The following is a 19,603-nucleotide window of genomic DNA, read 5'->3' as shown; positions in this document are numbered from 1 at the left end:
GATCTGAGTTGAAGCTCCAAGTGGTCAGTGGTACCTCACTGGATGTACAGGCTCCTGAAGTTGAAAATAGCGTTTTTTGCTGGATTTTTGAATTAAATACCCCTCTGGCTATTCAACCAGGAGTGAAAGGGAGAAGGAAATTAAAGGTGAGAGGAGGAAAGTGCAAGACTGGTTCATTTTTCTGTGGGGTGGGATGCACTGGGAGATCCCTGCTGCCTTGCAGAGAGCAGGGACGTGCCTGCCAATGTTGTATTTATGGGTTAGGAGAAAAACCCAGCTCTGTCCCATTTCTGCATCTTGTCCACCTGCCCAGCACGCAGTCAGCTGGGCAGACAGCAAGCAAGGTGGAGGCCAGACCTCTCCTGTGTTCCGGCACGAGCTGTGGTGGAGCACGTGGGACTAATCCAAAGCTTTTGCTCTTGAGCTCGCCCAAGGATGGCGAGTGAGCAGCACAGCAAGAGACGGTAAAACAGCACAGAAAAAAACCAGCACATCACAAATGGGGGTGATGACGCTGGGTGGATCGAGTGCCAGAGCATCCCAGTGAGGGAAAGGGGATGGTGGCACCCTTGTGAGCAGCCGATGGAGCCGGGAAGCCACTTAGGTGAGTGTGTTGGAGTAGAAGCTGAAGCTTTCAGAAACTGTTTTGGAGTCGCTGCGGGAGGAGCCATTGGAGGTCATGTCTACGGAGAGACGCTTGGCCTTGCTGCTCTCCTCCAGCTCCTCTTCGGCCGCACCAACCGCGGAGCACACGGTGGTCTCTATCCGGCTGACCTTGTACATGCTGCTCTGTGTCTGCAGGTACCTGGCTGACTTCATCTCCAGGCCCTCATACTCACCGGCGCTGACGAACGGGCACCAGCGAAACGCGTGTTTGAACCCCACGCGAAACCTGGGGGAACGGAAGAGATGGGGAAAGGCAGGGGTGAGGGACGTGGAGATGGCAAAAGGACCTCGCTAGGAGTGGGAAGACAGCTAAGCACTGCTAAACAACAACAAATGCTACCTTTCACTAAGGAGAGGAAAAAACCCACGGATAAATCCCAGTTAGGAGCTGGGACTGTTTGATACCTGCTCTCAAATCCCACAGGGGCTTTAGAAAAGAATTATTTAGGTGAGTATTGTATTGTCCTTGCATCTTCTGGAAGCAACCCTTGGCAGAGAATGGTACAGAACCGTCCTGGAAATAGTCTCAATCCATTCTCTCCTCCATCAGATCCCTCTGTATCTCCCGGTCCTGCCCTCCCTGTTGCCAAAAGTGACTTGAAACCCACCTGTCATTGAGGCAGCAGTAGATGATGGGGTTGTACATTGTGGAGCTCATGGCCAACCACATGATAGCCAGGTAGACCTGCTGGATGAACTTCTGCAGGTACCACTCAGGATTGAAATATTGCAAGGCGAAGTAGATGTGGTAGGGCAGCCAGCACAGCGCGAACGTGCACACCACGATGATCATCATCTTCACTACCTGGGAGGAGAAGAGAGGGCAGGGAAGAAAAGTCATTCGTCAGACGCCCCATGGGTGGGGTGTCACCCTCCAGAAGGGGCCACCTCTTTTTGCCTTGGAGACCTTTCCAACTGGGAACGCACGGTCGACATCTTGGTTAAACCATGCATGTTCATGGAGGACACGCATCGAGGATGCTCTGCTCCATTAGCAACAACCACACAACAATTCCTGACCTGTTTCCACTCCTAATGAAGTATTTTTGGCTGTGGTTAATTGGGATTGGGCATGAATGATGGCTCCTACCGTGCTTGAAGCTCCTTACCTTCCGCTTAGCCGAGACCTGCTCATGGTAGCGGTTGGAGGAGTCACCAGGTATCTCGCTGGCCCAGAGGGTGATGCCAACCACGGTGTAGGCACATCCTATCACCAGAAGTGGCAAGAAGTAGATCAGGATGGTCATGCAGAAGTGATACCTAGAAAAAACGATGGTCATTGAGTGTGCCCTCTACCCGTTCGGTCTTTTTCTTGCAAACCAAGCTTGAAGGCGAAGTGCTTCATGGGGACAAAGAGAATGTGGCACAATTCCTGCAGACACACTGCCTGCAGAGCTCGAGCCGGACTCCCTACTTTCACCTCTATCTTTTCTGAGCCTCTGCTACCAGTCTTGGGCATCCTAACGCCCTCCTGGGATGGGATGAGGAGGCCAGTGAGGAACTTGTGTCACCTGCCTGAGGCAAGGGCGTCGTAGCTGAGGTGGCTCTACTCTCTCTTCTACTGTGGTTACACCCCAAATTTGCCAAGAGATGAGTGCTTGCTCATCACACCTTTTATTTGCAGTCCTGCAAGAACAAATGTGTGTTTTTTTGACATAGAAAGGACGGGAATATTAAGCTGAAGAAATAAAGTCTTTCCCTGCGGGGCAAACGCTGGGTCTTGGATGCACTTTGCCTGCATCCTGAGCCACCGTCGGTTTAGCTGGGCTCAGGGGGCACAAGGCATAACCTCAGTCCCCAAAACCACAGCCTAAACCCTTGTCGTGGAGGTTTATTAGAACTTTTCTGCAAATTCAGTGGCTGGGTCAGTTCTCCAGGCTCGTGGAAAGGGCAGGATCTTTGTGTCTGTTTATATCAGGTATAAATGGGGCCAAAATTGAATGAGAGGGTCTGGATGAAACCGTGAGCAGAGGCTGGAGACTGTTTTGTCATGAAGTTGGTGGAGCTGTGGCAGGTTGTGATAGCCACTGGGATTGCAGTGAAGGGTTTGTGTTAAATAGTCACTGGTTTAAAACTGGTTTAAAAATGATGCTGTTTAAAACGAACAGGATGGGGATGGACAGTTTGACCTTGCAGGTTCCTTCCTACCACCGAGCTCACAAAAACCTCTCTCCCCTGCAGAAGGGTGAGCCATAGTGATCCAGAAACATGTCTGGCTTGCACACAGCTGGCTTGGAAAGCATCACGCGTGCCACCAGGTCCGGAGGTAATTTTCCCCTAAATCTTTCGGGTCTTGGCGTGGGTTTATGGGCTGGAATGCGAGGTGCTGCGTCCGTGCCGGGGGGCTCAAGCCCTGTAGCCACGCTCCGCTCTTGCATTCACTCGTCCTCCCGGGAGCTTTGATTCAATAATATCTCCAAAGCGTAACGAACGGGTCAGGATCCCACAGGGAATGGGGTTGGCCCCGGACCTCTGCTGCCACGCCATCTCCTCCTCGTTTGGTACCTGCAATCTCATTTGGCCTCCTCTTCGCCCAGCGCTAATCGCGTTTGAGCTGGATTTGGTAGGGCTGTTTTCTATTTTGCTAATTAAAGAGGCGTCTCCGTGGCTCCGCGATGAAGATTTCGTTGCGCTTCCCATGTAACGCAGGGTCTTAAACCGGCTGCAAGGGGCTGACAGAGATGCAGAAATGCCCCAGAGGAGCCGTTAGATAACATAAGCAAGACAGACCCTTATTTTCTGAGCCACCCAGGGATTTCTGAAGAGCCCTGGGAGTAATTCCGTTTGAACCCTGGGCGCTGAAAACTGGTCTCCATGTGAAACCATCCGTATGTTATTCTGTCTCCAACAATTTCAGGATCCGAGCTCTTTGAGAAGCCTGTTTTGTAGTTTAAAGGTTTTCGGTGTGAGGATTTAGGGTCTTGTATAGGACGGAGAACCCTGTAGGGGTTATAGGACAGGGATGCTGGAGGAGGGGGCTGCCACCTCCTCTTGCCTTGCAAAGCCCAGACGGTCGCCGCGGGCCGTTATCTCCCAGAGGAGCCGGCGAGCAGAGCGGCTTTTCCCCGTCCCTTAACCGGCTGGAACAGCAGCCAACGCCATTGGAATAGATCAGACATCTGTTTGGAAACCAGAAGCGGGAGAGGGAACCGGTGGTCAGCGGTGGCGAGCGGCCGCCGATCGGATTGGGCTGAACCGCCGGCTCCTGCTGCAGCCGCAGCATCTCGCCCGCGCCGGGGTCTTCATCTGCTTCCACCCACACGAGCAGGCTGGGAACGGGCACGCTTCCCAGGAAAACCCTCATGTGCACACCCCGGTCTCAGATACCCTCTGCATGCCGGGCTTGTGCTTTCTGGGCTCTGTTTGCCAAGAGAAAGGACTTGTCAGTGTTGGGAAGACCACGAACCGTAAAAATACTATTATTTTCCATCATGGCATTGCAAACGATGCCAGCTGCTGCCAGCGCCTTCCTGAAATAAACTGCACCAAGGCCACGCCAGCAGCGGAGGGTGTTTGACAGTGGCTCAAGCACCTGTCCCTGCAAAGTTATTTTGGGATGGCAAAAAACCATCTCGGGCTCTGCGCCGCGCAAGCGGGTCTGTACGGTTCGGAGAGACGCTGCTGAGCTGCAAACCACGTTCGGTCCCCACCAAATATTTGGGGTTTTGCTGTTAAAAAAGCTTCTGCTCGGTGTCTGCTTCGCTGCCTTCGTCTGCCTGCAGACCCGTGGTCGCCGAGGAGCACGGGACGCTCGGGCTTTGAAGCGGCGCCCGGCTTCCAGCAGCAAATCATTCATCGGTTAATGGTGGCATTTTTCTCCTGAATTAGTTTGAAAATGCGACGGGCCCCAGCGTACAGCGCGACGGCAAACCATCTGTCCCAGTCAGGCCCTGAGCTCGTGCTGGTCGCTGCTTCAGGCCGGGGGGGGCTCGGTGTCTGTGTGGGCTGCGTCAGCCAGCGGCGTTTCTTCTCGCTGGTTGTATTTATCATGGTGGCCTGGAATAATTAAAGGTTGGAAAACCGGCCCCAGCTTAGTTGCTGCCATACCTGCCTTGCAATGCGAATAGGTAAGAAGATAATAAATAACACAAGAAGGACGCGGAGCTGCTGGAGCGGGGCCAGAGGAGGCCATGGAGATGATGCGAGGGCTGGAGCACCTCTGCTCTGGAGACAGGCTGGGAGAGTCGGGGCTGTTCAGCCTGGAGAAGAGAAGGCTCCGGGGAGACCTTCCAGCACCTTCCAGTGCCTAAAGGGGCTCCAAGAAAGCTGGAGAGGGGCTTTGGACAAGGGTGTGGAGTGACAGGACACGGGGCAATGGCTTTAAACTGGAAGAGGGGAGATTTCGATGGGATCTAAGGAAGAAATTCTTCCCTCTGAGGGTGGTGAGGCACTGGCACAGGTTGCCCAGAGAAGCTGTGGCTGCCCCATCCCTGGAAGTGCTCAAGGCCAGGTTGGATGGGGCTTTGGGCAACCTGGTGTGGTGGAGGGTGTCCCTGCCCATGGCAGGGGGGTTGGAACGAGATGATCTTTGAGGTCCCTTCCAACCCAACCCATTCCATGATTCTATACCGTTCAGCTCTCTGCAACCTGCTGCTGGCTGCTGCCCGGCACACTCGTCTCATTTGTCTCGCAGAGAGACCTTCGCCAGGCTCAGCTCGGCTTCCCACACCTCTCCGTGCGCGTGTGTCCCCTGCTTCGGCTCCGGCACAATTTCACAGCCCTAATCCATTGCTCCACGGGACTGGAGATCACAAATGCCTCTATTTTTTTTTTTTTCCCTTCTTTTTTTTCCGTAACTCGTGACATTTAACTCGCCGCATGACTCGCGGCCTTCAAAGCACAAACCACGGAGGACCGCTGCGCTGGCAGACCGGCGGCATTGCCCAGGCCCTTTGGAAATGCCAGATTTAATTAGCTGGCACCTTAACGGGGAGAACAAGAGATTCCTGCTGAGCCCTCCTAGCCCAGCGTCTGCCTCCCAGCCTGAGCCGATGCCCCAGAGCCTCTTTTTGTAGTTTGGATTTTAAAGTCAAGTGAATTTTGGGGCATTTGGGCTTGGTAAATCCCAAACCATTTTTTTTTTTTTTTTTGATGTTATTGCCTGGTCCAGATACTCCTGGTAAAACCCTGTTTACCTCTTGCAGGAATAACTCTCACCCCAGGAAACCTTTAGAGCTTTGGGTTGCAGGAAAGGTGGTGCAAAACCTCGAGCCACACCTGTGTGTATCAATAAACCCCTGGGGGCGACGCAGACCCCCTCCCCACAGCCAAAATATTGTGTCTCAGCTGGTTTATGTGAGTTTCCCTCGAGGATGAGCATCCAAGAAGGGCAGGGAGCGTGGCACAATATGGGGCAACGTTTGGACCACGAGCAGCGCTAAACTCACTTCAATTAACCCTGGTGTGCCCCAAGATGATAGGGATGGAGGTTTTGCTGCTGTCTCCTACACAGCACTGGCCCTCACTGGGGCAGGGGGAGGATTTCCCCATCCCAAGGAGCTTTGAGCCATTCCCATCCTTCCTCTCTTCCTTTTTTTTTTATACTTTTTTTTTTTTTTTCTGTAAGGTGACTTATCCAGAAGAATTCAACTCACGTTTTTCCATATACGTTAGTGCTGTGCTCCGGCCACTCCACCAGACACACCAACCGCCCCGGCAGCTCCTCCGTCACCGAGTAGTAACCCTGGGGGAAAGCCAGCAGGAAAGCCAGGAGCCAGATGATGCCGATGACCACCTTGGTGGCGGTGGCCGAGAGCCGGGGCTGCAGCGGGTGGATGATAGCCATGTACCTGCAAGGTGGGACAAGGAGAAATCAAGCCTTGAAAGCCCCGATATCGCAGCTTTTGGGGCTGTTTCAGGTCTCCCTTGCATGGGGGGTCATACTTTTGACACCCCCTTAATGCATTCTGGCAGCCCCTCACTCCTCACAATGCAGACAGCATCAAATAATCCCTTTCTGGAGCATTGCCTGACCGATGTTCTAATTCTCTTGCAGCATCTCAACCCTTGAGATTTGAAACCCATTTGAGCCACTCATTGACTTTTAGCTGAAAACCAGCTTCGCGAACGCAACCGGCTGCTTCTGCAAAGGCTGGTTTGTACAAAGGCACCAGCTCCTTTAGCAGCACCTGCCCAAAATCATCTCTCTATGGTAGATCACAGTGCTGAGTGTTGCAGGAGAAGAAGAGTGCTGGGCCAGCGTGGGATGGGTGATCTGAGATGCCACCTGCATCTGCCCAGCTCCTGGCTGAACGTCAGTCACACGTGAGGGAAGCTCCAGTGGCGACGAGGCAGATGGAATTGATCCCTCTGCAAATCTGATTTTGCAAAGCTGGCAGCAGCCAGCAGCACTGGAAGGATTAAGTGAGAACGTGGCAAATTTTTTATTTTATTTCCGCCTCGCTCCACGCGAGCTTCGGGAGGAGGAGGAGCATTGATCACTCTGTGTTATTGCCTGAGGCATTTTCAGCCTCCTCTATATCTCCCTTCATCCCTTCTTCTTTCAGAGAATGGACACTTTTTCCTTTTAATTTTCTCCTAGGTGGAAAATCCCCCCGTGTTGCATTTTTAGGTGGCCACTTGCAGTGGCAAAGACATAGGGATTAATGTCTAAGTATGTAGGAAGTACCACAGTCAGCTCTTCCTCTGCCCCAGGGTACCAAACCTTGTTGCCTTTGTGCAGCTGAAAATCCACCTAATCCACCTGATAATTATCCCTCAAAATTCTGTTTCGTGCTTGAAATCAAAGCTGGTTAGAAGGAGCTGAGGCAACGGGTGTTAGTGCCCCTCTGGCACAGCGGCTGGCGGTGCATCAAGGTCTCCTGGTTTCTGCATCCGTCTTTCTCATTTCTTCCTTATCATACTTGCGATTGGCTGCCCAGGACCCTGACAGGACCCTGGCATCTCCTTCCTCTTTCTCGCCCTTCAAAGGCCTGCTGGTGGCTGAGCCCCTCGTTGGCAGGTTTGCTGGGTGGACTTTGTCATGGCTTTCAGAGGACGTTACCCCGGGTTGATGCTCCCAAGCAGCAAGAAGTCCACATGCCCAAGTTTGCTGCTGGTGCTCAACCTGATGGTTCAAGCTCAAGCATGCAAATGGTGGAAAACAAGAGATTTCCACAAAAGTTGGGCCATTTCTGCTGAAATACTTTCTTGGAGAAACACCTGACGCTGAGACCACTGGAACGCAAAGCCAGCGCGTGATTGCAACCAGCCAGGAATGCTTGTGCATCTCCAACTTTGTTTCTGCCAGTGGATGTCGGAGGACGTTCCCCATCGGTTTAAGGAACTTCGCAGCTACAGAAGCCCTTGTGATGGATAAAACATCCAACTAATTGACGTAATGACGAACTAAACCCCAACCACATCGCCTGGAGACCTTTCCAACCGCCATCGACCTGTCTGCAACACCGTCTTGTGGTGGAAAGGAGATGGCAAAACTCATCCGACCGTGCTGGCGTTGCAAGGACGGGGTCAGAGAGGCGGGAGGGAGCAAGGTAGTGGCACTTTGGGGAAAATCGTTCAAGGCCAGGTTGGACGAGGCCCTGAGCAACCTGATCTAGTTGGAGATATCCCTGTTCCTTGCAGGGGGGTTGGACTAGATGGCCTTTGAAGGTCCCTTCCAGCCCTAACCATTCTATGATTCTATGATTCTATGAAAACTGGCCCCAAATCCTTTTTTTCGGCAGCGATTCCCAAACTGTAGGTCCTGGGCGACCTCTGAAGTATTCCCTTGGGTTCAGCTGCCCATCAGGATTAAAAATGGGAATAATGACAGTTCTCCCAGACAAAGGCTCTGATGGGGAAGAAAAAAATGTACTAAAAAAGTTCTGGGCTGCTCGGTGGAGTTGGTGTTAGAGACCATAAAAATGATGGAGATGGATGGAAATGCACAAACATTCTGAAAATGATTAGAGCGTTATTTTGTATCAAAATATTGTATAATCATATAATAATTGTATCGCTAAGCAGAAAATTGTCTGAACATTTTATTAACTGCTTCCTTTCCCCCCTCCCTTCTCCTTGACAAGAACATTTGATGCAAAAATCAAACTGGAGAGAGGAGGGAAGCAGAGAATACGCTTTCGTGGCCACCTTAGCTCGGATGAGAGCTTGTTTTGGGGTGGAAAAGCATCAGTAGAGGAAGTAAAGCAGCTTTTTTTTCCTTCTTCCAGCACTGGATCCGTTGTGCTCAAATAGCTCTCATTTCCTTGCAGACCCATCGGACTTTCCATGTTTCTCTACCCGATAGGTTTGTGTGTATTCCTGTCTTTGAGTTTTTGTGGGGTTTTTTGGCCACTGCTGGATCTTTTTTTGCATCTAGAACACAGGTCCCAAAAAAAGCCAGTTTGCTTTCTTGCAATTCTGCTCAGTTTGAGCCCAACCCTTCCTCGTGGTGCATTTCTTACAGCTGGGCTCTGGTTAACCTAAAGGAAAACCTCACTTCCGAGCAAGCGAATGGGAAGCAGAAAAGCAACCCCGTGCCGCAGGTACCTCTGAGTTGTCTTCTCCTCTCCACGTAGGTTTGATCTCCCAGGCAAGGGAGATCCTCCATCAATCACTTCTTAGCAGGGAAGAAAAACAACGTGTCAATCGTGCCTTTGCCTTTCAGCAAAAAAAAAGCCCGTCTATCTATTTGGTTTTTTTTTTTATTAATGAAAGTTGGCATTCAAACGGAGATGCAGAGCGCCGGCACGGGGTGCGGCTGCGATGCCCGGGGTATCTGCAAGGTGCTGGCAGGCGTTTGGCCCCATGCATGGTTTTGCAGCACTGGGCACAACACAGAAGGCATTGATCAGAGAGTAAGTGCTGGGAAGCCGCGGCCCTCCTTGGCTCGGCCGCCCAGGTCCTGGCTGCTCCGGCGAGGAGCGGGCTCTGGAAAGCAAAGCTAATGAGTTTATTAGCTCATGTTTCCTCTGGCAAAGTGCCTCTGTGGCCCCACTCTGCCCATCTCCCTCAGATGCTGTATCCCATTAGAGGGATGTTTTTTTCCTGTACTGTTCAAGAGGGCACTTTTCCCATCCATAAAAAAAACGGGTGTTGCAGAAGGTGAGGAAGAGGAGCACGTCCCTACGTAAGCGTCCTGCCCTCGCCACTGCGGCGAGTGACAAACCACCGTGTGGTCTTCATGGGATTTTTCATAGGGAATTGACACTTGGTTGAGGATTTAAGGGCAGAAATCCTGGGTTAGGGAAAGGTTTTGTTCCCTGTGGAGGTAGCACCAGGAACGGGGCCGTTTGCCTGCAGAAGATGTTGGGTTGGGAAGACTTAATGGTACCTGTTCCTCAAAATAAAACTATCTGCAGCTGCTCTCCTTTCAGATGGCAGCACCGTGCTCAAGTGCAAACCATCGTTACGTTTTGCAAGCTCAGGGCTGCCCAGCTCCTTGCAGGAGAGACCCGATGCCCTCGCGGCTGCGGTTTCCTTGCGCCTTTCCCACCACGTTTAATGTTTTAAACCCACCATATTTAATGGGTCTGGCACTAAAGCACGCAACTCTGCGCCAGATGCTATTTGGTGACGTTGGTAATGCCCTTTGCTGTTGTTTAAATATTTTATTGTGTTTTGGGGGGTGTTACCATGACAATACAACAGCATTTGAGTATGACATTGTACCAGCGTAGCTCTGAGCATATTGGTTATTAAATATATCGCGTTCAAGACAGTGTAGCCATCTATTAATTGCATCTGGAGTCTGCCTCGGTAACTAACGTTACACAATCACTTTCACCCTGATGGAGATGAGATTAACAGCAAAAATTCATGAAGCATCTTTCATCCCAGAGGTTCCTTATCTGCTTCACTAAGTAATAAGGGTACAGCAGATAAGAGATGAGCAACCAAGAGGACGCAGAGTTTGTGCTGGGTGTTTCACTGCGCAACGATTTCCCGTCCTGAGCGAAGAGGGGGTTAGTGCCCAGTTGGTTCCCGGGGGAGTCTGCAACCAAGTCAGAGCAGATGCCTCGGATCGAGGTCGGTCAAATACCTCCAGCACGGCGCCGGGTCCGTCCTACCCGAGACATGAAAAGCTTCTCCGTAGAGAAAAACCTGCCTTTTTCCTTTCTGCGCCGATTAGGTCGCGACAACGCAGATGCAAAAACACCGTCCCCGGAACAGGTTTGCACCTCGTGTCTGAACGACGGCCGAGGAGGCTTGAAACACGACGCTGGGGATCACAGAATCACAGAATGTCAGGGATTGGAAGGGACCTCAAAGGATCATCTCGTCCAATCCCCCTGCCTGAGTGGGGATGAAGGCACCAGCTTCCTCCTCTTTATCGCTTTGGCATAACCCAGCATCCGTCCAAACCGAGGGACGGACAGCGCGCTCCTGCCCCGAGACCTGACTGATGCCCAACGCTCGGCAAAGCGTTTTCATCCGGCAGGAGGCTGCAGGTTTCTCACCGGCGTTTCCCCGCGGCACCGGTTCGGCACCGTGTCTTTCCCTTCTGAAGGCAGCTCGGTATTTCCTTCGAGCACAGTCGCAGAGGACCGTGACCCACCATGGAACACCCCCCTGCGTTACGCCGGCAGCTTTGCAGACTCCCCCGCCTTCCTGCCCAGCACCTCGGGCATCGCGAACCCCCCGGGCACGCTCGGTTTTCGAAGCCAGATGGGATCAAACCCTCGGTGAGTCGCGGTGAGATGTTCGAAGGAGGCACAGAGCTCCCTCCTGCATCCGTTGCGTTTGCCAACAGCGCTGGGGTGGGCTGGGAGAGGACCCAAAGCACGACCCAACGCTGGGAGACTCTGCAGGTGCTGTTATTCGAGGCACCTGTAGGACCCTATCAACCAATTAGTCCCAGCACTGGTTTGTAGCTGGAGAGGGAAGGGGAAGAAGGAAAATCACGTGAAACGCAGGGCTGCTCCCCCCAAGACCTGCCGCACTTAGTGCACGGGTGGTTCCCACTGAGCCATTGAGGAATTCAGAATAAATAAAGGAATAAATTAAGAAAGCCACCAAATGAGCCAAATATCTCACTAGAGGCCCTCAAACTCCTCTGGTGGCTTGTGCCAGCGCCCAGCTCGCAGGGGAGCGCCGTGGTCACCCCAAAAGCACGTCTAAAACCCGAGTCTCCTGCATCTCCCGGCCGCCAAACTGTTGCTAATTCAGCTTGGTTCTACATTTATTCCACGGGAATTTCAAGCCCCCTCTTCTTTCCAAAGGAGAGGGAGGGGGGGAAAGATGTAATTTGCTTTTTGACAGGCTGAATTAATTTCTTGTGGGTATTGGGGGGGGGGGATTAATTCCAGTTAATACCCATCAGATCAGAGACTGTTGCTGGGAGCACGGGCATAAAGCAGCCTTGGTGAGTGACCCCTTAACTGAGCCTTTCCCTTCCCCCTCCCCACCCCTCTGCTTTCTAACCCCAACTGGGAAATCAACGCTTGGAGCCAGCTCCGTGCTGGGTATCCAGCAGCTTCGTAGGGTTTTCACAGCAGTCAGTGATCATTATTTTTTCGGGAATGCAAAAAGCTGCTTTGGTTATTGCAAGCTGGTGCGGCGGCAATGCCACGGGGCGGCTGGTGCAGGGGGTGCCAGCCCTAAACTCCGGCTCCTTTCGCTTCCCCCTCACTCTTCCATCTTCCAAAACACATCCCAGTAGATCAAGATTACACAGCGCCGGGCGCAGGTCGCAGTCTTGCTCTGCAAACCCCAGAAGTCCATTAAGTCAAGATTAAAAAACCCCACAAAACCTGGTGCTATATTAGGGTGTAAATGACTAATTAATCTGTCTGTGTGCTGATGTAATTTGTCCTCTCCAGAGGGTTTCTTTCTGCAGTAATTGCCTCTCGGGGAGCCGTGGGGTCACTGAGCTGGCAAATATGTTCCTGATATTCAGCTGGTTCGTCCAACCTGGGAGTTCAAGCTTGCAAGCTGTAAATAATTTTCCGAGCTGGTTTTTCTGCTGCAAATAACACGGAGATATTAACAGGTCTCGGCTGCAAACCGGCAATTTTCGGAGCCGCGGTGGCGAATGAAGGTTGGCAGATTGGATGTTTCTTCCTCAGCTCCTGCTAGCAAACTGATGGACCTTAAGACACCTAGTATAACTCAATAAGCCATTTGGATATAAAAAAGGGAATATAAATAAGATCCCAGTTGGATTGGCCAGCTCTGCGTGCTGGTCTGGCAGCGTTGGCGCTGGCGGCGGTCGGAGCGGGGGCTGTTTTAAAGAGTGATAGTAGCACGTTGGTCTAGGAGTTGCATGAGTCCCATGATATGTCATCGTTCCTGCTGTTGGAGAGCGGAGGAGGCTTTGCAGAAAGAGGGAAATGGCTTTGTACTAAATAGCCCAAGTGCTGCACAGTCTGTCTTCACCCTGAGTTCGTGTCTTCTCACCCTTCCCATCGGCGTTCGTTCAGCCTGCGGGGTTTTCAGCATAGCTCACTTACAGTTTTGAGATCAGAGATGATTGTTTTGTTGGGTTTTTTTTTTAATGATTCTGCAAGTAATCCAGGATCTTCACCTTCAGCTGCGTTCCCGGTTGTCCGTCATCATGGAAACTCATTCCTCCACCCGATGTTGGCTAACGATGCGGGCGGGTGGCGGTGCTCAGAAATGAATCCAGGTCCCAAGGAGAAAGAAAATGTCAACAGTTTGGTTATCTAATGATGCTCTGTCGCGTGCGCCACAGGGATTGTGACAAAGTTGGGTTTTTTTTTGCTCTCTGTGTGCTTGGACTCACTATGGGCACTGCTGGGGTCTCACTTTTCTTGGAAGACTGGGAAAAACCTCAGGATTTTCTGTCTCTCTCTTTCAAGGGAAGGACTTCACGAAGAGTTTGAAGCTGGAAAGGGCTGTGTGATGTGCTCTGGCACCGGTATGCCCGAAAACAAAGGACACGGCAGATTTTTCAGTGCCAAAGCGAGCCGTTTGGCCCTCCCTTCTGCAGGATGCTGAGCAGCAGGATCATGGCTTTTCCTGAGCAGACTTTACCAGCTGCCAGCCTTGACTCCTGAATTTCCTCCTATTGTTGCAGGGTTCAGAATAACACTCTCTATAGGATTAGCTTTTTTTTTCAGAGCAGTTGTGCCCAGGTTAAAATAGGTCCTGGTGAAAGAGCGGATAGTCTGGCTTCGAGCAAAAGCTTTTTTTTCTTGCACAAACTCATGGTAGGTCCTGCAAAAAAAGCCATTGGGAGAATCAAACCCTCTTCCCCATTTGTTTTCTCATCGACTCTGTTGTGCCGAGTCTTTCCAAGGCAGTTCTGTATCCTCCGGCGAGAACGTTCTGGCAATTGCTTTTAGAAAGCGCAAGCGGAGATGATTTAGGGGAGCAATCTACAGACCGACGCTCCTCCGAGCCTTCAGACTCCCTATCCAGCCTCTCTGCTAGATGGCTTAATGCACTTTGGGAACAGGAGGCACATTCAATTCTACTTCCCTGGTTTTTGATGAAAATCAGATCTGCAGTCTTGTTTGGTTTCAGACACGTCCTGGCTGTGAATACAACCCGTTCTGCTGAGCCTACCTGGCTCTGCTCCTCCGAATTCAGGTACTTGCTTTCCTTGTTCCCACACAGCTTTTTGCTGCTTGCCAGGATAAATTCTTCCCTTTTAGGTGCCTGGAACAAGTTCTTGCATTTCATGCATTTAAGTTACTATTGTCAGGTTTCAGACCCAGGAAAATAAACAATTTTCCAGCGCTTGGAGGTGTCGTTGCATGCTGCTTGCCTGGAGGGGCAGAGGATGGGCTTTGCTGCCTTCACCTGCCAAATTTCCTTGGAAATTTAAGGCCAAGAAATGCAGCAGGTAGCTCTGTACAGGAGATGTTTGCACACCGAAGCTGCAGCTTCTTTTAGATCTTTCTTAATGGGTGAGCCAAGCCTGCACGCACAGGTTTTTGCAGCCCAGCCCCAGGGAAACCAAGCCTCCCTTCAGGGTTGCAGATGCAAGAAGAAATCTGGAAATGCCAATACCCCCTCAAAATTCAGCCCCAGGCTCCCAGACCTGCCTTTGCTCCCTGTTTTACACAGGCTCCTCCAGCTTCCCCTGGCAGATTTGCTTTTCTGGTTATTCCAGGGTGTGGACTGAAGGCTAAAAAACAAACTATTAAAAAAAAAATAAAATAAAATCATCTTTCTAATTAATTCTAACCTGAAAGTGGTTTTGTGGGCTGATCCCCAACATCCTCAAAACGCTGAAACAGAGCCAGCAACACCACTGGGTAGGAACAGAGCTGTGCTGGTCGTATCCCTCTTTTTATTTATTATTGCTTGAATTCTCCGCACATCTCCGGTAGGAGAGCTTGGCTGTGTCCGATTTATTTTGGGGAGAGGGTCTTGTACCCGCTCCAGAGTGAAACAAAACCTCTGAGCCTGTTTTTAAGGACCAGAGAGCATCGTTCATCTCCAGCTCTTGTTTCTCAAGCTGTCAGTGGGTGAGTTGTGGCAGCGCTGTAATTTCTCGTCGGGAAATATCCGTGCCAGTTTGCGCGGCGCTTAGACAGCAGCTCCAAACGTGCTGGCGTACAGCGATGCAAACCTCCTGCCCCCCCTCACATGTAACCCCAGCCAAAACGTCCATCACTCCCTGGGAAGAAGGACCAAAAAGAGCCGTTGCAGAGCTGAGCTGTCTTCGGGAAATATGTTGCTTTGGAAAAAATCTGTTGCGCTTGAAACGCCGGTGCTCAAGAGGGAATTGCAAAGCTGCTTGGAAGCCTCGAGCCGTCTCGAGCGCTGGTGTGAAAATGCCATCAGAGGAAAGATTTCTTGGAGGGGGAGAGGACAGAAGGGAGCGGCGCGGCTGTTGCGTGTCCCTCGAGCCCTGGCGCATCCGTCTACGGCGACAAAGGCAGCGCCCCCCGTGCCATGGCACCGCACCGAGCGCTTCCCCAACTTTTGATCGTGGCGAAACGCGAGCGGGATGTCGCTCTGCCGGCAGAAACCGGGCAGTAACAAAAACCAAACCCACAATAAGCCGTGCTGGCTGCAGCCCAACGAGAGAAATCCCGGGCACCTACCCCTGGCACCGCCTGACCCCTGCTGATTAAATCAAGGTGGGTTTTCTTGGGGGGGATACGCCGGCACACAACGCGACGACTCACACCTGCCAAGTCAAGATGCCTTTCCTGAGCCTGAGGTTCTCTCCGAGGCTCCGTAGGCAGCTCCCAACCCAATCAAGCCACAAGGAACAGCTCCTGCAGCGCGGCGGAGGCACGTCCGACACAGGCGTGTGATTTTATGTCATGAGGTGATGCCATTTTGTGCTAAATATTGAGTTTGCTCTTAAATGAGGAGCCTGGGAAAGGAATGGATGGATGTGCAGAGGAGCTGGGAAGGGAGAGGACAGCGATGCCACAAACACACACCCAAGACACGCTATCGACATGCACGGGGGTCACAAAGCCTTTTCTTGAGCTCCTTTTGCAGGGCTGACAAAGGATTCCCAAAGCCACCTGCATCCAGGGCAGGGAGAGGGATTATTTCTAGCTCTCTTTTACCAAAACGAGCTTTATTTTAATTACACTGTTCTCCCACGGCCAGAGATCAGATGGAGCTGAGCACAGCACCCGGATGGAGGCAGACTCGGGTGCCAGGGAAGGTTTGGGGTTTGCTGCTCAGAACTCACCTGTCCAGGGCGATGGCTGTCATGGAGTAGATGCTGGCGAAGACGGCGGCGATGGGGAAGAAATTATGAAACTTGCAGTAGAGCAGCCCATAGTACCACTCGTTGTGGATGGCGTAGGTGAAGTTCACCACCGTGTTGAAGGCGGACATGGAGGCTTCGGCGAAAGCCAGGTTCACCAAGAAGTAATTGGTGACGGTGCGCATCCTCTTGTGAGCCAGGATGATCCACATCACCACCACGTTCCCCACCACCGACACCACCACGATGAGGGCGTAGGCGACAGCCCACAGGGCCACCTGCCACGAGGGCTGCACGAACTGGTTCACGAAGGACTCATTCACGGAGCCATTGAGTAGCCACTGGTGCTCCAGCTCCGCTTCCAGCGGCAAAGCGTTATCCATCGCACCGCGCCGCAGCCAGACCGGGCACAGAGATGCTTTGGGGCACAGGTCCCTCCTGGTTTAGGGTGCAGCAGGATCAGGGTACAACAAATTTTGGGCGCACAGCCAGTTTGGGGCGCAGGTCTCTCCTGGTTCAGAGTGCAGCCATTTTGGGGTGCACGGCACAGGGACCTCCCAGTCGAGGGGACAGCGGGTGTGGGGTGCACCGCTGGTTCAGGACATGCGTCTCTCCTGGTTCAGGGTGCAGTCAGTTTGGGGTGCATGGCTGATTCGGGGTGCAGCTCCCTCCTGTCTCTGGGTGCAGCTGGAGCAGGGTGCCCGGCCATGTTAAGGCACTGTGCTGGTTTGGGGTGCAGGTACCTCCTGGTTCGGGCACAGCTGGACTGGGATGCACAGCTGGTTCGGGGTGTGAGTCCCTCCAGGCTTGGCTACAGCTGCAGCGGAGTGCGGATTCCTCCCGGTTCACGGCGCAGCCAGTGCAGGATGCGAGTCCCTCCCGGTTCAGGACCAGAGCAGGATGTGGATCCCTCCCGATTCAGAAGTGAAGCATGCAGAATGCAGGTGCCTCCCGGTCCAGGACCGGAGCGGGATGCGGGTGCCTCCCGGTTCAGGGATGCGGGTCCCTCCCGGTCCAGGACCGGAGCGGGATGCGGATCCTTCCCGGTTCAGGGATGCAGGTGCCTCCCAGTTCAGGACCGGAGCGGGATGCGGGTCCCTCCCAGCTCGGGGTGCAGCCGGTTCAGGATGCAGCTCCCTCCCGGTTCAGGACCGGAGAAGGGTTCGTGGTGCAGCCGGTGCCGCGGAGCCGGCTGCGGCGGGCGAGCCGCGACCGGGGCTTTTATAAGCGGCGCGGGCGGTGCCAGCGAGCGATGGGCAGAGCCGGCACGGAGAGCCCTCCCCCGGCCCCCCCGGTCCCCTCCGCCCTGCCCGGGGGGGCTCCGCTGGCGCCCGGAGCCTCGCACCCCCCTCCCGTTCTGTCCCCGCAGCGCAGAGCTGCCCTTCCCCGCGGGCGGGAGCCGCGGGCTTTCCCCGCACCCCCTCGCCCCCCCATTTTCACGCCTCCTCAGCTGCTTTCCAGCCTCTTTGCCCGCAAAATCTCCCTGTGCTTTGCATCCTTTTTGGGGGGGTGGTGGGTGTCTGGGCCAAATACGCTCTAAAAACTCACCGGGAGTTTAAAAGATGCTGATAATTGTATAGATTATATTTAGGTATCAGCTATTATAAACCTTTCCAGTGTAACAGCTGTGGGATTTTTCCAAGCTTTAGGTTGTGGTTGGTGAATGCTTCGCATCTCCAATGAAAAAAGCAAATGTTTTGACTTCTCCAAGACAGGAAAGGTCTCCCCACTCCGGCGCAACCGGCTTCCTATCGCTGCCAACAGGACGTTGCATTTTAGCACCCCTTCACTCAGAAAGCAAACACGGCTCCTGTTGGGCCGGCGAAACCTTCTCCACAAAAAAAAAGTCCTTTCTCCCCTGAATAAGCTGTTGGAACCGAATTAAACTGCAAACAGAGATTCCCACCTTCCCACGGTCCTGGCTGATAATACCCACCAGACAGGGGTGATTTTCATTTATTCTTCCAGTGTTGCGTTATTGCCGAGCGTGGGCAAAAAAACTAACGTCTGCGTTGCTGCCGGCCAGGAGAGCTGGTTTTCCCTCGGGATGCACTAATGCAATGAAGAGGAAAATCGCCTGGGAAAGCCGAGCGCGTCCCTCCGGTTTGCCACAGGATGCTCCTAAATCGTCTTCTCAGGACGCAGCTTCCCAAATGGGTGGAAGAGAAGCGCCGAGCTGGACAAACCGCTCCCAGGTAAAACTGGGAGAAATTTGGGGTTGAATTGTGCAGCTGAGCGTCGTGGAGGGAGGATGCTCGGCTCTTACGTTGGAGCAAGCCCTTAGGGAAGCCTGAGGACTGAAAAGCACCAGGCCGGTTCTTAAAGTGAGACTGAGCTTTTCCAAGCAAGGATGGGTGAAGGAGGAGATGGATTTCAACCGTGGCCTCCATGTTTCCAGCAGCCCTGGGAGCAGGGGCTGCCTGGGTTGACCGCAGAGGGGTCCAAGCCCATGGCCGAGCGTTCTTCCCACATCCGGCTGCTCCTGGACCACTCGATGGCAGCATTGCCTAAAAACGCAGGAGAAGGACCGGGTGAGCAGGCTGCCTGGCTGGGAAAGGCTCGTGGGGATGGCATGGCCAATTCCCCCCCTCCTCGCCAGGCTGTTTTGGGGCATTGCTATAAATTTGGCACAGGGTGAACCTCAACAGAAGGAACGCCCTGGCAGGTGGGGACGACGTTAGAAGCCATCTCAGCCCACCCCAGCAAACCCTTTCCCACTCCCTCCATCTCCAAATTGCTCCAAGCTGGTAGCATCATCCCTAGGAATAATGTGGAGCTGGGAGAGCTCACATCTCTGCCTCCTGCCTCAGTTTCCCCATTAGGAAAAAGAGGCCAATGCCTTTGCATGCTCCTGTTGAAAAGAACTGGCTGTTTTTTCCTGTGCTGCTGCTGTGCAAGGAATGGAAATGCAGCCTGACGGCTCTGGAAGGAGCACGTGTCTATCGGCATGTTCAGGCCAGTGAGTGCTGGTTAATCTGGGGGCGATTTTACTCAAAGGGGTCGTTTTCTTTCTTTTGGAAGAGATTGCATTAAAAAAAAAAAAAAAAAAGAAAAAAAAAATCCTAAGATGGAAACCTGCATGAGAGAGAACAGATGTATTTATTGCTCAGCAAAACCAGATTATTGCAAGCTTTTGACAACTAATTAATGCTTGCGGGTCCCTGCGACGATGCCAGTGCTATTCTGGGCACCAATGGGCTGGGCTGTTCCAACAAGCTCCCTCCTCCCTTCCCCCGGGGCCGCTCGTGTACCTTTGTGTACATCATCAGCCCTTCCAGAGCCCCGGGAAAGGCTTTGTAACCGGCAGCTGGAGAAAACCTTGCCTTTTCCTGTTGTGTTTTCCAGAAGGAC

The 19,603-nt window shown here is 52.8% G+C and overlaps 1 protein-coding gene across 1 annotated transcript; it reads right to left on the bottom strand.

Annotated features, from left to right (window-relative positions):
• Positions 1–600: 600 nt before the first annotated feature.
• Positions 601–16,635, bottom strand: TACR1 (tachykinin receptor 1). The gene is made up of 5 exons (XM_009988710.2): positions 16,235–16,635; positions 6,261–6,455; positions 1,776–1,926; positions 1,275–1,471; positions 601–892 (listed from the first exon to the last, which is right to left on the bottom strand). Exons 1-5 carry the CDS (start codon positions 16,633–16,635, stop codon positions 601–603), a joined length of 1,236 nt encoding a protein of 411 aa, XP_009987012.2.
• Positions 16,636–19,603: the final 2,968 nt, after the last annotated feature.

This window comes from Tauraco erythrolophus, chromosome 29 (genome assembly GCF_009769465.1).
Source record: "Tauraco erythrolophus isolate bTauEry1 chromosome 29, bTauEry1.pri, whole genome shotgun sequence".
Classification (NCBI taxonomy): domain Eukaryota; kingdom Metazoa; phylum Chordata; class Aves; order Musophagiformes; family Musophagidae; genus Tauraco; species Tauraco erythrolophus.
This window is presented reverse-complemented; position numbering and strand designations above follow the sequence as displayed.